This window comes from Chlamydotis macqueenii, chromosome 3 (genome assembly GCF_036417535.1).
Source record: "Chlamydotis macqueenii isolate bChlMac1 chromosome 3, bChlMac1.mat, whole genome shotgun sequence".
In the NCBI taxonomy this organism is placed as follows: domain Eukaryota; kingdom Metazoa; phylum Chordata; class Aves; order Otidiformes; family Otididae; genus Chlamydotis; species Chlamydotis macqueenii.
The window spans coordinates 114,073,522-114,087,380 of NC_141558.1; the positions used below are offsets into that span (position 1 = coordinate 114,073,522).

Sequence of the window (13,859 nt, forward strand, 5' to 3'; positions counted from 1 at the left end):
GTTTTTTTTATGCAATATTTTAGAAAAGGGCTAGGCTGGCACTAGCTACAGTTGCTAGCAGCCTATAATGCTGGCTCTGTGTTTAGAAAATGATGGTAATTTATTACAAAGAGACTTTTATTCTAGTATTTTTAGCTCACAGCCGAGTGTTTAATGAATCTCTGCTTGGGCTCATTGAATTTATGTTCTCCCCTCCCCCTGCCCCATTTTAACCATTAAGGTACTGCTGTTCCTGCTGCAATTCCAAAAGCTGTACTCGGTCTGCTAAATTGCGAACTGAATCCCAAGGTGCTGTGCCTCGGTGCAAACAAGAGCTGAAGACTTTCTGCACAAGCCACCGAAGACTAAATCTTGTTTGTAAATCGATGAGAAAAGGCAGCTGAATGATTGAGGGTGGCTGGTAAGCTGAAGCTGGTAGTTCAAAACCAGCCAAAATTCATTGTGTCTTTAGGTCCCCCACTGAAAATGGCATGTTCAGTGGAAGTGGGCAAACAAACTTTTGATCTGCTCTGAAGGCATAGTTTGCTAGGTCTTCCCAGAGAATAGTCTGCCTTCAGATTCAGAGACTAGTGTTCAGATGTGACAGGAGAGAGTACAACGATACTTTTCCTTCTCCTTGGATGTAGTCAGAAATCTGTGGCTTGCTTGCTGCCATAGCAATCTTTGCCTTCTGTGACTGAAGTGAACATTGAACAAGAAAGCTTGTGAGATACTGGATTTCCTTTCCTAAAACAAATTTTAAATACTTTTTCAGTTTAGATGTCATCTCTTTCCAGTCCCTCAAAACAGCTGGACATGACATGACAGTATTGTGCAAGCTAGCTTCTTTCTGTGAGCTGTCTCCCAGCTCCAGACGAAACAGAAAAATGTATTACTTGTACATGAGTTCTTCTTGTTCCAGCTTCCTATTTTTGAGGCTAAAAGGTGCTAACTGCAAACAATTGTGCTCACCTCTTACCCAATCCAGTAATGCCTTTCCAAACGTGTTTTCTCTGAGTCCAGACTGTGTTACTCAAATTCTTTTCAATTCTGTAGTACAGGACTGTGCACAGGGTTTTCAGGCTTTTGTCTTTTCTCTGTAGCAGCAGCAGAGATCTTGATGTGAAAAATTTACCACTACCAGTTCTCTGATTTTGGAGGAATGTTGGATGGAGTGGGATCTTGTAATTAACGGCTTATTTCTCATCAGTGTTGAAGGGTCTTGGAGGAATTTAGAACAGTCTGTTGTTCAGAGCCTGCTCTAATGAAGCCCACCCCACCAGTGGCCAGAGATGGCTGCTGCAAAGTTAATCGTTGTGGCAAAAAGCTCACTTGCACATATTTTGTTCAAGCAGTCAGTTGCTGAGTTGTATACGGGCACTACAGGGCCAACTTGTCTTTTTAACCTATTTAATTAACCTTTCCTAACACTTTCAAGAAGCTTTCTGTAGTATTCTAGAAACAAAAACTGGTCGGGTTAAGCTACAAGAGAAGGCTCATTGTATAAATTAGTGGATCCTTCCTCTCAACTCAAGAGCATTCCCTCCTCTAAGTTCTTAAACGCTTTATCCATCTTTAAATGATCTGTGAGCCTGCTCTGTTTCAGGAGGGGAGATGTTATCCCATGGCCTGTTCGGCTCATCCTCAGTGCATTGAGTTTTATTTGCAGACATCAAATTTCACTTGGACTAGACTTGAGGCCCTCACTGGAAGAATATGATTAGTCTTTGTTGTTTCTGAGAACAAGACGAGTCTTCCTTTTGGGTACAGTGCGTCAGGCAGATCATACTGGATAAGAAGTAGTGTGTATGTTGCGCTAATTTTTTTTTTAAAGGCACTGACTTTCGCATGTGCTTGAGCTGAAGTTAACTGAGTGTTGTTAGTAGTTGTGAAAGTGGTGTGTGCAGCTCCTAAATGTTCCGAGACATATTAAAAGAAAAATCAAGTTCAGACATTCAAGCCACACCTCTGAAAATGTACAAGCAAGCTGTTTTACTAATGATAGCTCTAGATTTCTAGCTCTTGAGCCTTCCTTAAGTCAAATAAGAAGTGAGTTTCCATCATGTGTGCTGGTCCCAAAATAAACTTGACTGGATTTAAATGTGAAACAAAAAAATCTATTAAGAGGGAGCTAAGCTTTAGAAGTTGGACATTTTTCCTTGTACTGACATTTTCTAGTTAATGTCTTGCATTGCTGAAGTCTGTCACTTGACCCTCTTTTTTTTTTTTTTTTTTTTTTTTTTTTTCCCACTTAGTGCTAGGTAGGTTAGTATTACTGTCAGTAAGCCACCCCTGCAGTGTTTTCAAAGGCACATAGTTTTGGAGGATTGTTGGTGTGGTGCTGCAAGGGGGCTGTGAAGCCAGGAGGCAAGGAGGACCCCAGATGGCCATAGCAAATGTGGAAATTGTGAACACATTTAATGTTGGACGGGTCCACTTACCAAGTGGGACAATCTCCACTTTGATGTGTAATGGCTACTGCCATGATAGGAGTTTAAGGTCACATTTTCATGTGATGAATTTGTTTTAAATTCCTCAATTTGGAATTTTAAAGGCAAAACCTTGGGCCCCACCTACAGCAGTAAGTACCCTCACCATCCCAGTTAACTTAGTGCTACATGTGGGTCAGCAATCTAGAAATGCTTCTGAGCAAACTACACTGCTTTGCTCTCTCCTGCGCTGCTGTTGCTGTTCCTGTGTGACAGACAGGGACCACTGGATCAGTGTAAAGCACTTTCTGCACCAGCTACATGATGGATCCCGTAAGCCTTGAACCAGGATAGCTGCCCAGTGAAAATGCCCACTGCTTCTTGTACAACAAAAATACACCCGTGTAACTGTCACATGGGCAGGGACGCAGACACCTCACGGTAGCGTTGTGTAGATCAGGTTTATTACAGTGTGCTCGCGTGTCTAGCAGTGATGCTGTTGTGATAACGTTACGTGTGTGCTAACCACAAAGACAATTGTCATTTAACTTATTGTTCCACACACTGTTTAATCCACAGTACCCAGGCTTGAGAGCAAAGGAGGAGAGACTTGAAAAATAATGAGAAGTGAAAGGAAAAAAGAAAGGTTTCAGTTTAGCCTCCTGGTTGTATTCTGCAGGCATCACAGCAAAAGTTTGGAGGACAGCAAGATGGTTTTGTGTGTATTTTTCAAGCCCTCCCAGATATGTGGGACAGCATGTGATAAGGCAATGGGCGAGCATATTGCATGTTCGGATAGCGCTGTGAGCTGATTGCAGGTGGGGGTCAACATATCTGTGCTGAGTGAGAAACTGGTAGACTGAGAAGAGATGTTAAAGGCCAAGCTTCTCTGTGAAGGAGAAAAGAAGACCAGGAGAGGGTAGAGATCAGGTCAGTAAAGGGACCTTTGCATTAGCTTCTCAACAAATATGAGCAGGGTGTCAAGCACTGCCACATCCTTTTCTTTGTTGTTAGGACAGAAAACGGAGTAGGTTTTTATCTGCATCATGATGTCTTTTTCTGCCACTGTCTACAGTCTAGTTGAGGTAGAAGAAAATGGAAATACAACATTGTAGTAGAGATGGAAGCTGATGACAGGATAGAAGAAATGTTATGTGGGCCAAAATGTGTATTTGAACAGAAAGCAGAATGTTAACCATCAGTACTAAAAAAAAAAGTTAATATCTTTTTGACTTGGTATGAATTCTTACTTGGAAGAACCAAGGGAATGTTCTTGTTCCTGTTAAAGCTTCAAACAGGCTAGCATCAGCTTTATTCTTTATCGAGCAAGTGCTGTGCCTTGTAGGCTTTCTCTGTAGGGAGGTCGGGGATGGGTTGAGTGGGTCAGAGGTGCCTGGAAATGTTACTAATGAGAGCCTGTAAAAAATAACTAGTGTGAACTGTTCCTCAAAGCAGAAGTATGACAAAAAAATTGCACTTCAAGACACTGTCCTCATTAAGAACTATGTGGAATTCCCTCAGGAAGTCTCCTTCAAACAACTGTTAGCATCACTTCTGTCTCTGGTTGAACATGAGAGATTGCATTGCACACCCCAAACTTGTATGGTAGACTTAACATCAGACTGTCATACAACTTGCTTCCACTTGCAAATCCAGAAATTTCTTGGGAAGCTCTGAATCGGACGCTTTTCTGTGAAAATTTATAGCTCTCTAGCTAATGGACTGGTCTTGCTTTCTTGTTGTTTTTGTTTGTTGGTTTGGTTTGGTTTTTTTCCCCTTTAAATTTAATCCCTATCTGGCTTTACTTCTTGATAGTTGAACTGAACATACTAAATAAAGCTACATTGTATTTATGCTAAAAACATGAAGGAAAAAAACCATGGATGTTTTATCAAGACTATACTGGAATTTTCTAAATGTGCTTGTGGTCTTTTGTGATCTAGTAGTTCTTTCAGGCAATTCAACCTTAATTGATGTAGTTTTACATGTATGTTTTTAAAATTATTTCAGGCAAAACCAAAATATGGAAAACACAAAATACTGTACCTACTGTATCAGATAGGTCTGCGGATTTGTGTAATTGATGGATTTGAGTCTTTTTTTCTTACACTTAATTTTATCTTTGTTTTTATAGGAAATAATGAAAAAAGTGTGCCACAACTCTTGATCAGAGACCTGAAATTTGAGAAGAAGTCATTAGCTAAGCTCATGTTTTCTCCTGATCAAGAAAATCATCCATCAAAAGCACCAGTAAAATATGGTGAATTGATTGTATTAGGGTAAGTATTTGTGTTCGGCTGGAAGTAAGAATGAAGGTAGAATTTCAGGGTGCGCTTAAAGCAGGTAAAATGCAGGTTGCTGTGAAAGATGGTCCCAGAGCCTCTCACTTGAATTCCCTCTTTTGCGGTATGTCTAGTGATCATGCAACCAGGTGGTGAGTCGATCAGCTTTTCTTTGGTAGCTGATCTCATGTAAAGGAGGGAGCACTGTCTTTTTCAGTGGCAACCAGGCATTGTACGTAATATGATAAATATATTGGAAAATTGCGCTGCAGTACGCATACTTTTTTTGTGACAACATGAGCGTGGAGGTAGGGCTCTAAACAGTGAAGTAGATGTAAGTTTATTTTTGGCTTTTATATTCTTCCCAGGTAAGTGTTTCATGACAAAGGCAGCCAATTCATTTACAAATTAATTTTGGGTTGTACCTAGACAGGTAACTAATGCGATAACGCGGAAGGAGAGGTTCCCTAAGACTTCAAGTAAATTTAAAGGAGTTTTATAAGAACATGGTTGCTGACTCTATAATATCTAAATGCAAACAGAAGATTTTAATAACGCAAGTTTGCCAGCTGGCCTGTTTACGTTGACATGTTCAAAGTGAGGGTCAGAGGGTTTTCTAATTGATTAAATTGTATTTTCAGAGGACAGCACATCTGTTTCTTAAGGATTTTATTTCAACCAAAATTCTCTAAAATACTAGCTCTCTACCAGGGTTGCTGAGTAGTTAGAATCTTTCATTTCCAGTGTGAACACATGATTTAGAGATAAAGCTGCAGATAGGTACATGACCTTACGTGTTTTCATGTTTGGGACCTAAGTCTCTTTTGCTTGTCAATAGTAGCTTTGAGATTACTCTGGGTAGCATTCCTTGCCCTACAAGCTTTGTGTGTATATGCTGTCATTCTGTGGGCATGTTTCAATATTGTGTTTATCGCTTCTCAGATTTAAATAGGTATGATTAATTGGAAATATTTAATTATTAATACCGTACTAATTAAGAAGATTTTATGCTTATAATGAAAGTTCTTGTGGGTCTGTATCTCATGAGAAGCAAATTAATACAGGAAGATGGACTTTGTTCTTTTTCTGTGATTTTTGGCAGGTACAATGGGTCTCTCCCAAATGGAGATAGAGGAAGAAGAAAAAGTAGGTTTGCTTTATTTAAAAGGCCCAAGGCAAATGGGGTGAAACCTAGCACTGTGCATATTGCCTGTACCCCTCAAGCAGCAAAGGTAAACTCGATTTCTCTAGTTAAGTCTTATTTCTCCTGGTGCTGTTAAAGAGTTCAGTGAAGTCTGTGCTGTTATGCTGAGATGAAATGATGTGAAAAGCAGTTAAGTTCTGGCTGTGAAAAGAATAGTTCATGTTTATCCAAGGTTTTTTGGTACCTGTCATTGTTAGCAGGAAACCATTCAGCAAAACAAATGTGGTGCCCAGTCCCTGCCATGTCCAGAAAGACAAATATTTATTTTTGAGATGTGAATGTTCAGGGCTAGTCATGTTAAAACACTTTCTATTTTGTTTTCCTTCCAAAGTCATTACAGACATCTGTTGTAACCTTCCTGTTTTCACACTCATTCATGCCTTAGGGCTAATCTTGCTGCACGTGAACCTGACTTTTAAATGATCCTTTGCCTGAGCTCTACGTGCACTTGCTACTCTGTCCAATGGGTAGGAGTTCCCCAGGGATGAGGGCAGATGGGTCTTGCAGGGCATGTTTGATACTGTTTGTCATCAAGTTCAGAGTTTCCATTAAGTCACAGTAAAGGAAGGACTTAGGTCCTGAAGTTGAATTGTGTTTCATGTCAAAACGAATATATTATAGCTAAAGTATTACCATTAAATACTTCTGTATTGTGCCAATTCAAGTGTATGTGCAATTGTGTTCAATAAGAAATGGAGCATTTCTACTAAAACCAATGGAATCTGAAAATGCTCAGTGGTTGTTTAGAGATCTCCAGTGTTGAGATCAGGCCCTTGAACAAATACAGGAGTGTTTGACTCCCTAAGTGGGTTGACACTTAAGAATATTGATTCTTAAATTCAGGGAATGGCATAAAGTATTCTGAAATCAAAAGCATTTTGCTAACCAAAGTTATTGTAATACAATTACTTCTATAGGAGATCTATGAAAAGAACATTTATTTTTGCCAATTCTTTGTGGTCTTCAAGTGAGTGCTATTTAGAAGCACTTTTAGAACTGTTCTGTTCCTAGTAGGTAGTTACAGAATGAAAATCTAGACTAAGAAACTGAAACCTAGATTATTTTGCTACAGCTTCTGCAACCTGTGCTGCATTTCTCCATTTTACCCTGCTTACCCCCACTACTTGTTAAGTTTTTTTTGTGTATGTACCTTATTAATCATCACTGATTTTAATATGAACGCAGGTCCTGTTTTGAGAGTGAAATCCCTAAGCTTTTGTCCTCACTTTGCTGTTGGAGAAGTTCAGGCTGAGAAGGTCATGAAGATGTTAGATTCAGTTTTAGCCTTTGCACTCAGTTGTTTTGTTCTTTTGTGACAAGGTCAGCATTGCTTTAACAGGAAGCATGACTAATAATAAGTCTTGGTTACATGCATTTTGTTGCAGCTTGCGGTAAAGAGACCAGTTTGGTCTGTTGTTGAATCAATGCTGCAGCTTTTTTTTTTTTAATGGTGAGGACTGGTTTTTATGAAGTTTAACTACAGATGTGTCACTAACAACCACCTGCCTTAATGCATTAATTAAGCAGAACGAGAGGCTGGTTATATAGATTGTGTGCTTTTCTGTATTCAGTAGAGTTCTTGTTCACTGGTTCAATAATATTTGACATTTTTCCACAGGCAATAAGCAATAAGGACCAACACAGCATATCTTACACTTTGTCTCGGGCCCAGACAGTAGTAGTTGAATATACACATGACAGCAACACAGATATGTTCCAGGTATGTGAAGTCAGTACGACACATAAATGTGTTCCTGCTTTTGGTAGTTTCTAAAAAGACATCCTCTCAACAAGCTTTTTTTTCTCAGACCCAAAAGTTTGCATGTGTGACTTTCTGTGCTTTACTATTTAGAGACGTTTAATTCTGTTCGTTCCCAGGGCCATCACATGAATAAGGCTGTATATCTGTGCATCTCTTTTAGGCTTGGTCAGAGGTGAAAGTTGGTGTTTTTTTGTGACTAATGCACAGGATTATAGTTTTGCCTTTGCTGGTCTGCAAGTCACGTAACTTGTCTGCTAGTCTCTCCTTGCAAAATGAAGAATAAAGTGCACAGTTCTCTTTAAGCACTTGGAACTTTGCTTCTAGCATTTACAGAGGGATTTGGGATCAGCCAGCTGGAGACAGGGCAGAAGAATTACATGTGAAAATACAGGAAAGCTTTTGACACAATATGAAAAATACCCCTAACTCCTTTAAGCAAACCTAGAGATAAGTCTAAAGCCCTGAGAAACGTGGAGAGGAGGCCCAGTTCTGATGTGCTGGCAATTCAGAGCAACTTTGCTGCAGTTCCTGTGTGTATGAGGAGGAACCACAAACACATTTGCAGCTGTGGTGTGCACTCATATCTTGTAATTGTTTCCTGTTTTTCTCAAAAGGAAGAGTTTTGTTTTGAGATTTTTTTTGTATGCTTTGTTCCTTCTGATTCCTGGACAGCTCTTGCGTTGATTTTCTTGTTGTTGGTAATTTATGGCAAGGAGTTTTGCTGTCACAGCATTTAGCTGTGATGCCACTGCAGGATCTAAGGAGCTGGCAGGTGTTGGTAAGTGGTGGAGGAAGCTGCTATGCAACTGCAAATGCCTACACCAGAGCAAAAGGGCTGTAACGAACTAACTGCAGCATAAGCTATTGTTTGAGTCAGTGTTCTCTCTTCAGGCATGCTGTGGCATGTATGCTGCTCTGAAATTGCCAGTGGCAATTCCTGTGTACTGATGGGTTATCCTGCCTAAGAAGCAATAGAAAAAACACATTCTGACAAAGCAGTTTCAGTCTCATGAATGCTCTGCATCCAGCCTTCAGCAAAATGCACCTCGGGCTTTTGGGTCTGCTGCCCAGCAGTTAATCAGTCTTAATAAAAGCAGCTATTTCATAAGAGGTTGTTGAGGGCTCTGGAAGTGAGTGAAAGGTAGTGGTGTGTAAGTGGGCTTTAAAACGGGCTGCATGGATGTCTGGGAGAGGGATATAATTTCTCTTTGTGCTTTATAAGGAAAAGGGCAAGATGAGTTGACAGTGAAACCCATGCAATTCTATCAAACCCAATAGAGTTCTGTGGGACTGCAAAACTCATTCTTCCATGCAATGAGAAAAGAAGGCACAGCTACTAGAACAGCCTGGTTGTAGTCAGAGGTTGCTTTCCTGTTGTTCTCTGCATGTTAATGTAACCCCTCCCTGCCACAAACATCTTGTGCCTGGTCTTTCCTGACAGATCTGCTTCTCAGTGCCCCACTGGAGCTGGAGTCAGCTCACACAGTCTTAATTTTCCTACATCTACACCACCACCTAGTCTGGCATTGTTCAGAATATTTTAGGCATGCAAAATGACTGAATACAACTTTCTTCATCTAACTGCAGTTTCCTAGCTGGATTGGCACTGCTGCAGCTGATCCAGCTGACCTGAACGTAACCTTTCTGATGAGAAGGCCTTCAATAGGAAATCGTCTCAGAATTGACTTAATTACATCATTTTATTTCCCCTTCCTTCAGTTGACTGTACTCAGCCTTCAGAATAACTTTGATCATATGGAGGTGGAATAACTAACTCATCAATTCAGATTAGTCTCTAGAAACCTAAATTTAGATTGGTGGAGGGGAATGCTTAAAACTGGAATGTAATGGTTTTTTTCTTGATCACTTAAGTGTTTTGAGTTTGAATATTCCTAGATCCAAGGGCAAACTTCTAAACAGGTTGTGCATTTTTTTTTTTTTTTTTAAATCTCTCCAGATTGGTCGGTCAACGGAGAGTCCTATAGACTTTGTCGTGACAGATACAGTTCCTGGAAGTCAGAGTAATTCAGATACGCAGTCTGTGCAGAGCACTATATCAAGGTTTGCCTGCAGAATCATATGCGAACGTAACCCTCCTTTTACAGCAAGAATCTATGCTGCAGGATTTGACTCCTCAAAAAACATCTTTCTTGGGGTAAGGGAGCTCTTTCTTTTTTTCTTCCGAGTTCAGTGTAGGCTTATTTTTAAACTCATTAATAGCTCCAGACAAATTAAAAGTTTTCCATGACGTAATTTCTCCTAGGAGAAAGCTGCGAAGTGGAAGACATCAGATGGGCAAATGGATGGACTAACCACAAATGGAGTTCTTGTTATGCATCCTCGTAATGGATTTACAGAAGACTCCAAGCCAGGGGTGTGGAGAGAGATATCTGTGTGTGGGAACGTGTTCAGCCTCCGTGAAACCAGATCGGCTCAGCAGAGGGGAAAAATGGTAAGAGTAGCGACTGTTCTATGCAACCTGTTTAAAATGAGTACAACCATAAGTGGTAAAGCTTGGGCATAAACAGAGGCTGGAATCTGCCTTGTTCCGTGTAGACGTCACCTCTGTAATTACCTACACTGACTTCTTATATGTGTATGTTCATACATGAAGGTGTCTTGCTCAACCTGAATAACTGATACTTTATCTGCAAACTAGTACTTAATTGCAGCTCTAGACTGCTCTCCTAAATTGAGTTCCCAGTCTACTATGCTCTTCTGCAAACTTAGTCATCACATTTTAAAGAGTACTTTCCTTACTCTCCTTCAGTTTATGCTTTTAAGTTCTTCGCACTTCTCCTTTTTATAGAATAATAAAGAATAATTATAGTTTTATTGAAACATGCCTATATACCTGGATATTTGTTTCTACCTTGGCATTCTGAGTCTTGCCTCTTGTTTCCAAAGCATTGGTGACATTTCCAGGAGAGGATTGGTTTTGGTATGACTTGAGATCTCTTAGCAAAAAGAAATGCTACGAGAACACTTAAGTGGTGCATTTAGCTAGGGATGCTGACAGCTGACTTTTTCTGGAGGAGAGGAAAGCCCTGTGTAAAGGTGTGTTTGAAGAAAACAGTCTGAAATGTGATGGAGGACTAAACAAGCCTTGTCTGGGCTCTCTATATGTATCTTGTATAGGACAGTCAGGAGCTGCTTGAAACTTCTCGTCTGGATTTTCCAGGCTAATTTATATTACGAAAGTGCATTGTGTTACTCTTCAGGTAACCTTAGGTGACACATCTCTTTATCTTTGTCCATCACAAGGTTGAGAATGAAACGAACCAGCTGCAAGATGGCTCTCTAATTGACCTGTGTGGAGCAACACTGCTGTGGCGCACTGCGGAAGGGCTTTCACGCACTCCTACTGTCAAGCACCTGGAGGCACTAAGACAGGAAATAAATGCGGCAAGGCCCCAGTGTCCCGTGGGGTTTAACACCTTGGCGTTTCCCAGCATGAAGAGAAAAGATGTTGTAGACGAAAAGCAGCCGTGGGTGTATCTGAACTGTGGCCATGTGCACGGCTATCACAACTGGGGAAACAAAGAGGAGAGAGACGGCAAGGATCGCGAGTGTCCCATGTGCCGCTCTGTTGGCCCCTATGTGCCTCTTTGGCTTGGATGTGAAGCGGGATTTTATGTGGATGCAGGACCTCCAACTCATGCGTTCAGCCCATGTGGACACGTATGCTCAGAAAAGACAACTGCATATTGGTCCCAAATTCCTCTTCCTCATGGTACTCACACTTTTCACGCAGCCTGTCCGTTCTGTGCGCATCAGCTGGCTGGTGAGCAAGGTTACATCAGACTCATTTTCCAAGGACCTCTTGACTAACACATGTGTTATCAAGGACTGCAGTAAACTGATAAGCTAAGCGATTCGGATTTTTAAACCAACTGTTTTTCGTATTCTCTGGGCTTTGCTGGTTTGCATTAAGATGAAGAATTTGGGGTTTTTTGTTACAGCAGCTAAATCCTCTCTCTATTGAGAAAAGTCTGGAAATATAAGAAATGGGGTGGGGGGGAGAAGGGGAAGAACTCCTGCTTTTTTTAGTTAATAACTACTTATGAAGAGGTGAAAGAAGTGTAGAGTGAACTTTGATGCCTTCCGTTTAATCATTTTGAATCACATGCCCACAGTGTTTGAAAGTTGTTTCATCCTTTTTGTATATGGAGGGTAAATAGTTCAAAGAACATTAGTTTACAGCTTGGATGCAAACATTGTAAAATATAACATGTATATTAACTCTTTTCTATTTATCTTTATTATTGAAAATCCGTAGGATGTTTAGAGAGTAGCATGGTCATAGTGTGTTCATCCAGCAGTTGGACGTGTAGAGTAGTTCTGGATGGAGAAGGACATGAGATGGAAATGGTAGAGAAATCTTTTTTAATCTAAAATACTGAGTTCTTAGAATAGTTAAAATGCTTTTTAAACCAAGCTAATGCAAATTATGATGGCATAAAGGTGTGCTTTAACCGTGTTGAAAGGTAGCTAAGAAGGACTTCTTAAAATGTCTTTTTGGTAGGACTGTACTTAAGATCTGGTTATGAGGAGAATATTTACCAGACTCTTTGAATATGCAACTTAGTCTAGATTAAGGATTTTTTCTCCCTTCATGCTAACACATCTCTTTATTTAGCATTAGTGACATTTGTGAGGGTTTTTCCCATGTTAAACATTAACAAACCTGGCAAGGCTCACTTTGTTCCTTGCTGTTTGCGGGGGGGGCGGGGGGGGGTGAGGGGAGAGGTGGGATGCACCTGTGCACGTGTGTGGGGAGCAGGGAGCAATTTGTGAATCAGCCATGATCCCAGCTTGTGACAGGCTTGTCAGTCGGATGTTTCTGCCTTTCTCCTGGCCCATTGCAAGCTGGCACACTTGGGCATGTGGGAGCTGCGGACTTCACATGCTTGCCCTTGCCCGCTGCGAGGTGAAATACTCCTCTAGGCCACACAGGGAACAAAGTTGAAGGGGATACCCAAGGGATGTGTGCCTGCCTCCTTGTGCAGCTTGTCACAACTGGCAGTCTGTTCGGGGGAGAGCTTGAGCTGGGACTGGGCTGGACTCATAGACCTCGGTGTGGGATGCTTGCGTAAGGTCCTCTCGCCCTGCGGTGGGCTCTAGGTAGTAGTCTCTCTCTGCTCTCCCCTCCCTGCCCGCCCTTTCCCTCTCTATCCACCAGAAAAGGCCAGTGCACTACATCCAGCTTTGCTGCTAACCCACTGTGCTTCATGGCAAATACACAACCTGACCTTTTTAGGATTGAGTTGAGCTTTTTTGGCCAGCTTAATACTTTTTTTTTTTTCAAAAATACGTACTGTATAATTGACAGTAGCAAATTTCTGTACTTTATAGCATAGCTTTAATTTTTCCTTTCAAAGCTGTTCTGAAGTTTTCTTGGTTTAAAGAGAGACCCATGTTGCTTAGATGTCATGAATTATTTACTTTGACTGTCAGTTGTTTCTCCATTTTAAAAAATAAATTATATATATTGTTTGGTTCACTCAGGAAATGCATGTGTCAGGAAACCTGTATTATAATTTCAGTTAGCTGTCATGTACCAGTAACTGCTGTTACTCCCTTTCCATAGAAATATAACTGATTTTGACATTTTCCAGATTTTATGCATTAAGTAATGAAACTTATGCAGCAAGAAATCCCTGTATTGTAGTTGTTCTAATCATTTTATTCAAACTATAGTATACTGTAGTTTAATTTTTATTTGCAAATTAATTTATTTAAACTACGTGAGTAAACAGTTTTCAAAAATAGAATTGTGGGATTGTCTGTTGCTTTGTTTCCAAGAGATGGGAAAGGTGGCTGGAGGTGGCCCTTCGGCTGTCATGTAAGAGTCTGTTTTGCACGTGTGGATTAAGATCACAGAAAAGAAGCAACTGTAAAGAGTTTGCATGTTATCCCAGTCATGGATTTGAATGGCTCCTTTCGGATGTGATGTCTCAGTGTGTTTTATATTTAACCCTACGTTAACAAAGGCAAGATTGTTGTTTAAAAGACATAGTTAAATGATCTCTTCCCAGAGTGAGTAAGCAAAAACTTCAACTAAATGGCTGGGCTTTTCTAAAATATCAAGAGTTCTTGATTCAATCTTCCACAAAATTGGATTGATACTTCTCTGGTCCTGATCCTGTTGACTCTGGCGATATGAAAAATCAGAAAAGGACATGATGAAAGCTACGAAGCAG

The 13,859-nt window shown here is 40.5% G+C and overlaps 1 protein-coding gene across 2 annotated transcripts in view; it reads left to right on the top strand.

Moving 5' to 3' along the window:
• The window catches only part of PELI1 (pellino E3 ubiquitin protein ligase 1), a 44,814-nt gene extending 31,384 nt beyond the window's left edge, over positions 1 to 13,430 (top strand). For both annotated transcript variants that reach the window (XM_086745284.1, XM_010124916.2), the window contains exons 2-7: positions 4,543 to 4,687; positions 5,793 to 5,922; positions 7,513 to 7,614; positions 9,614 to 9,811; positions 9,920 to 10,108; positions 10,921 to 13,430. In XM_086745284.1, the coding sequence (XP_086601410.1) occupies positions 4,617 to 4,687; positions 5,793 to 5,922; positions 7,513 to 7,614; positions 9,614 to 9,811; positions 9,920 to 10,108; positions 10,921 to 11,487 (1,257 nt within the window). In that variant the 5' untranslated portion in view covers positions 4,543 to 4,616 and the 3' untranslated portion in view covers positions 11,488 to 13,430. The remainder of the gene's footprint in view (positions 1 to 4,542; positions 4,688 to 5,792; positions 5,923 to 7,512; positions 7,615 to 9,613; positions 9,812 to 9,919; positions 10,109 to 10,920) is intronic.
• Positions 13,431 to 13,859: the final 429 nt, after the last annotated feature.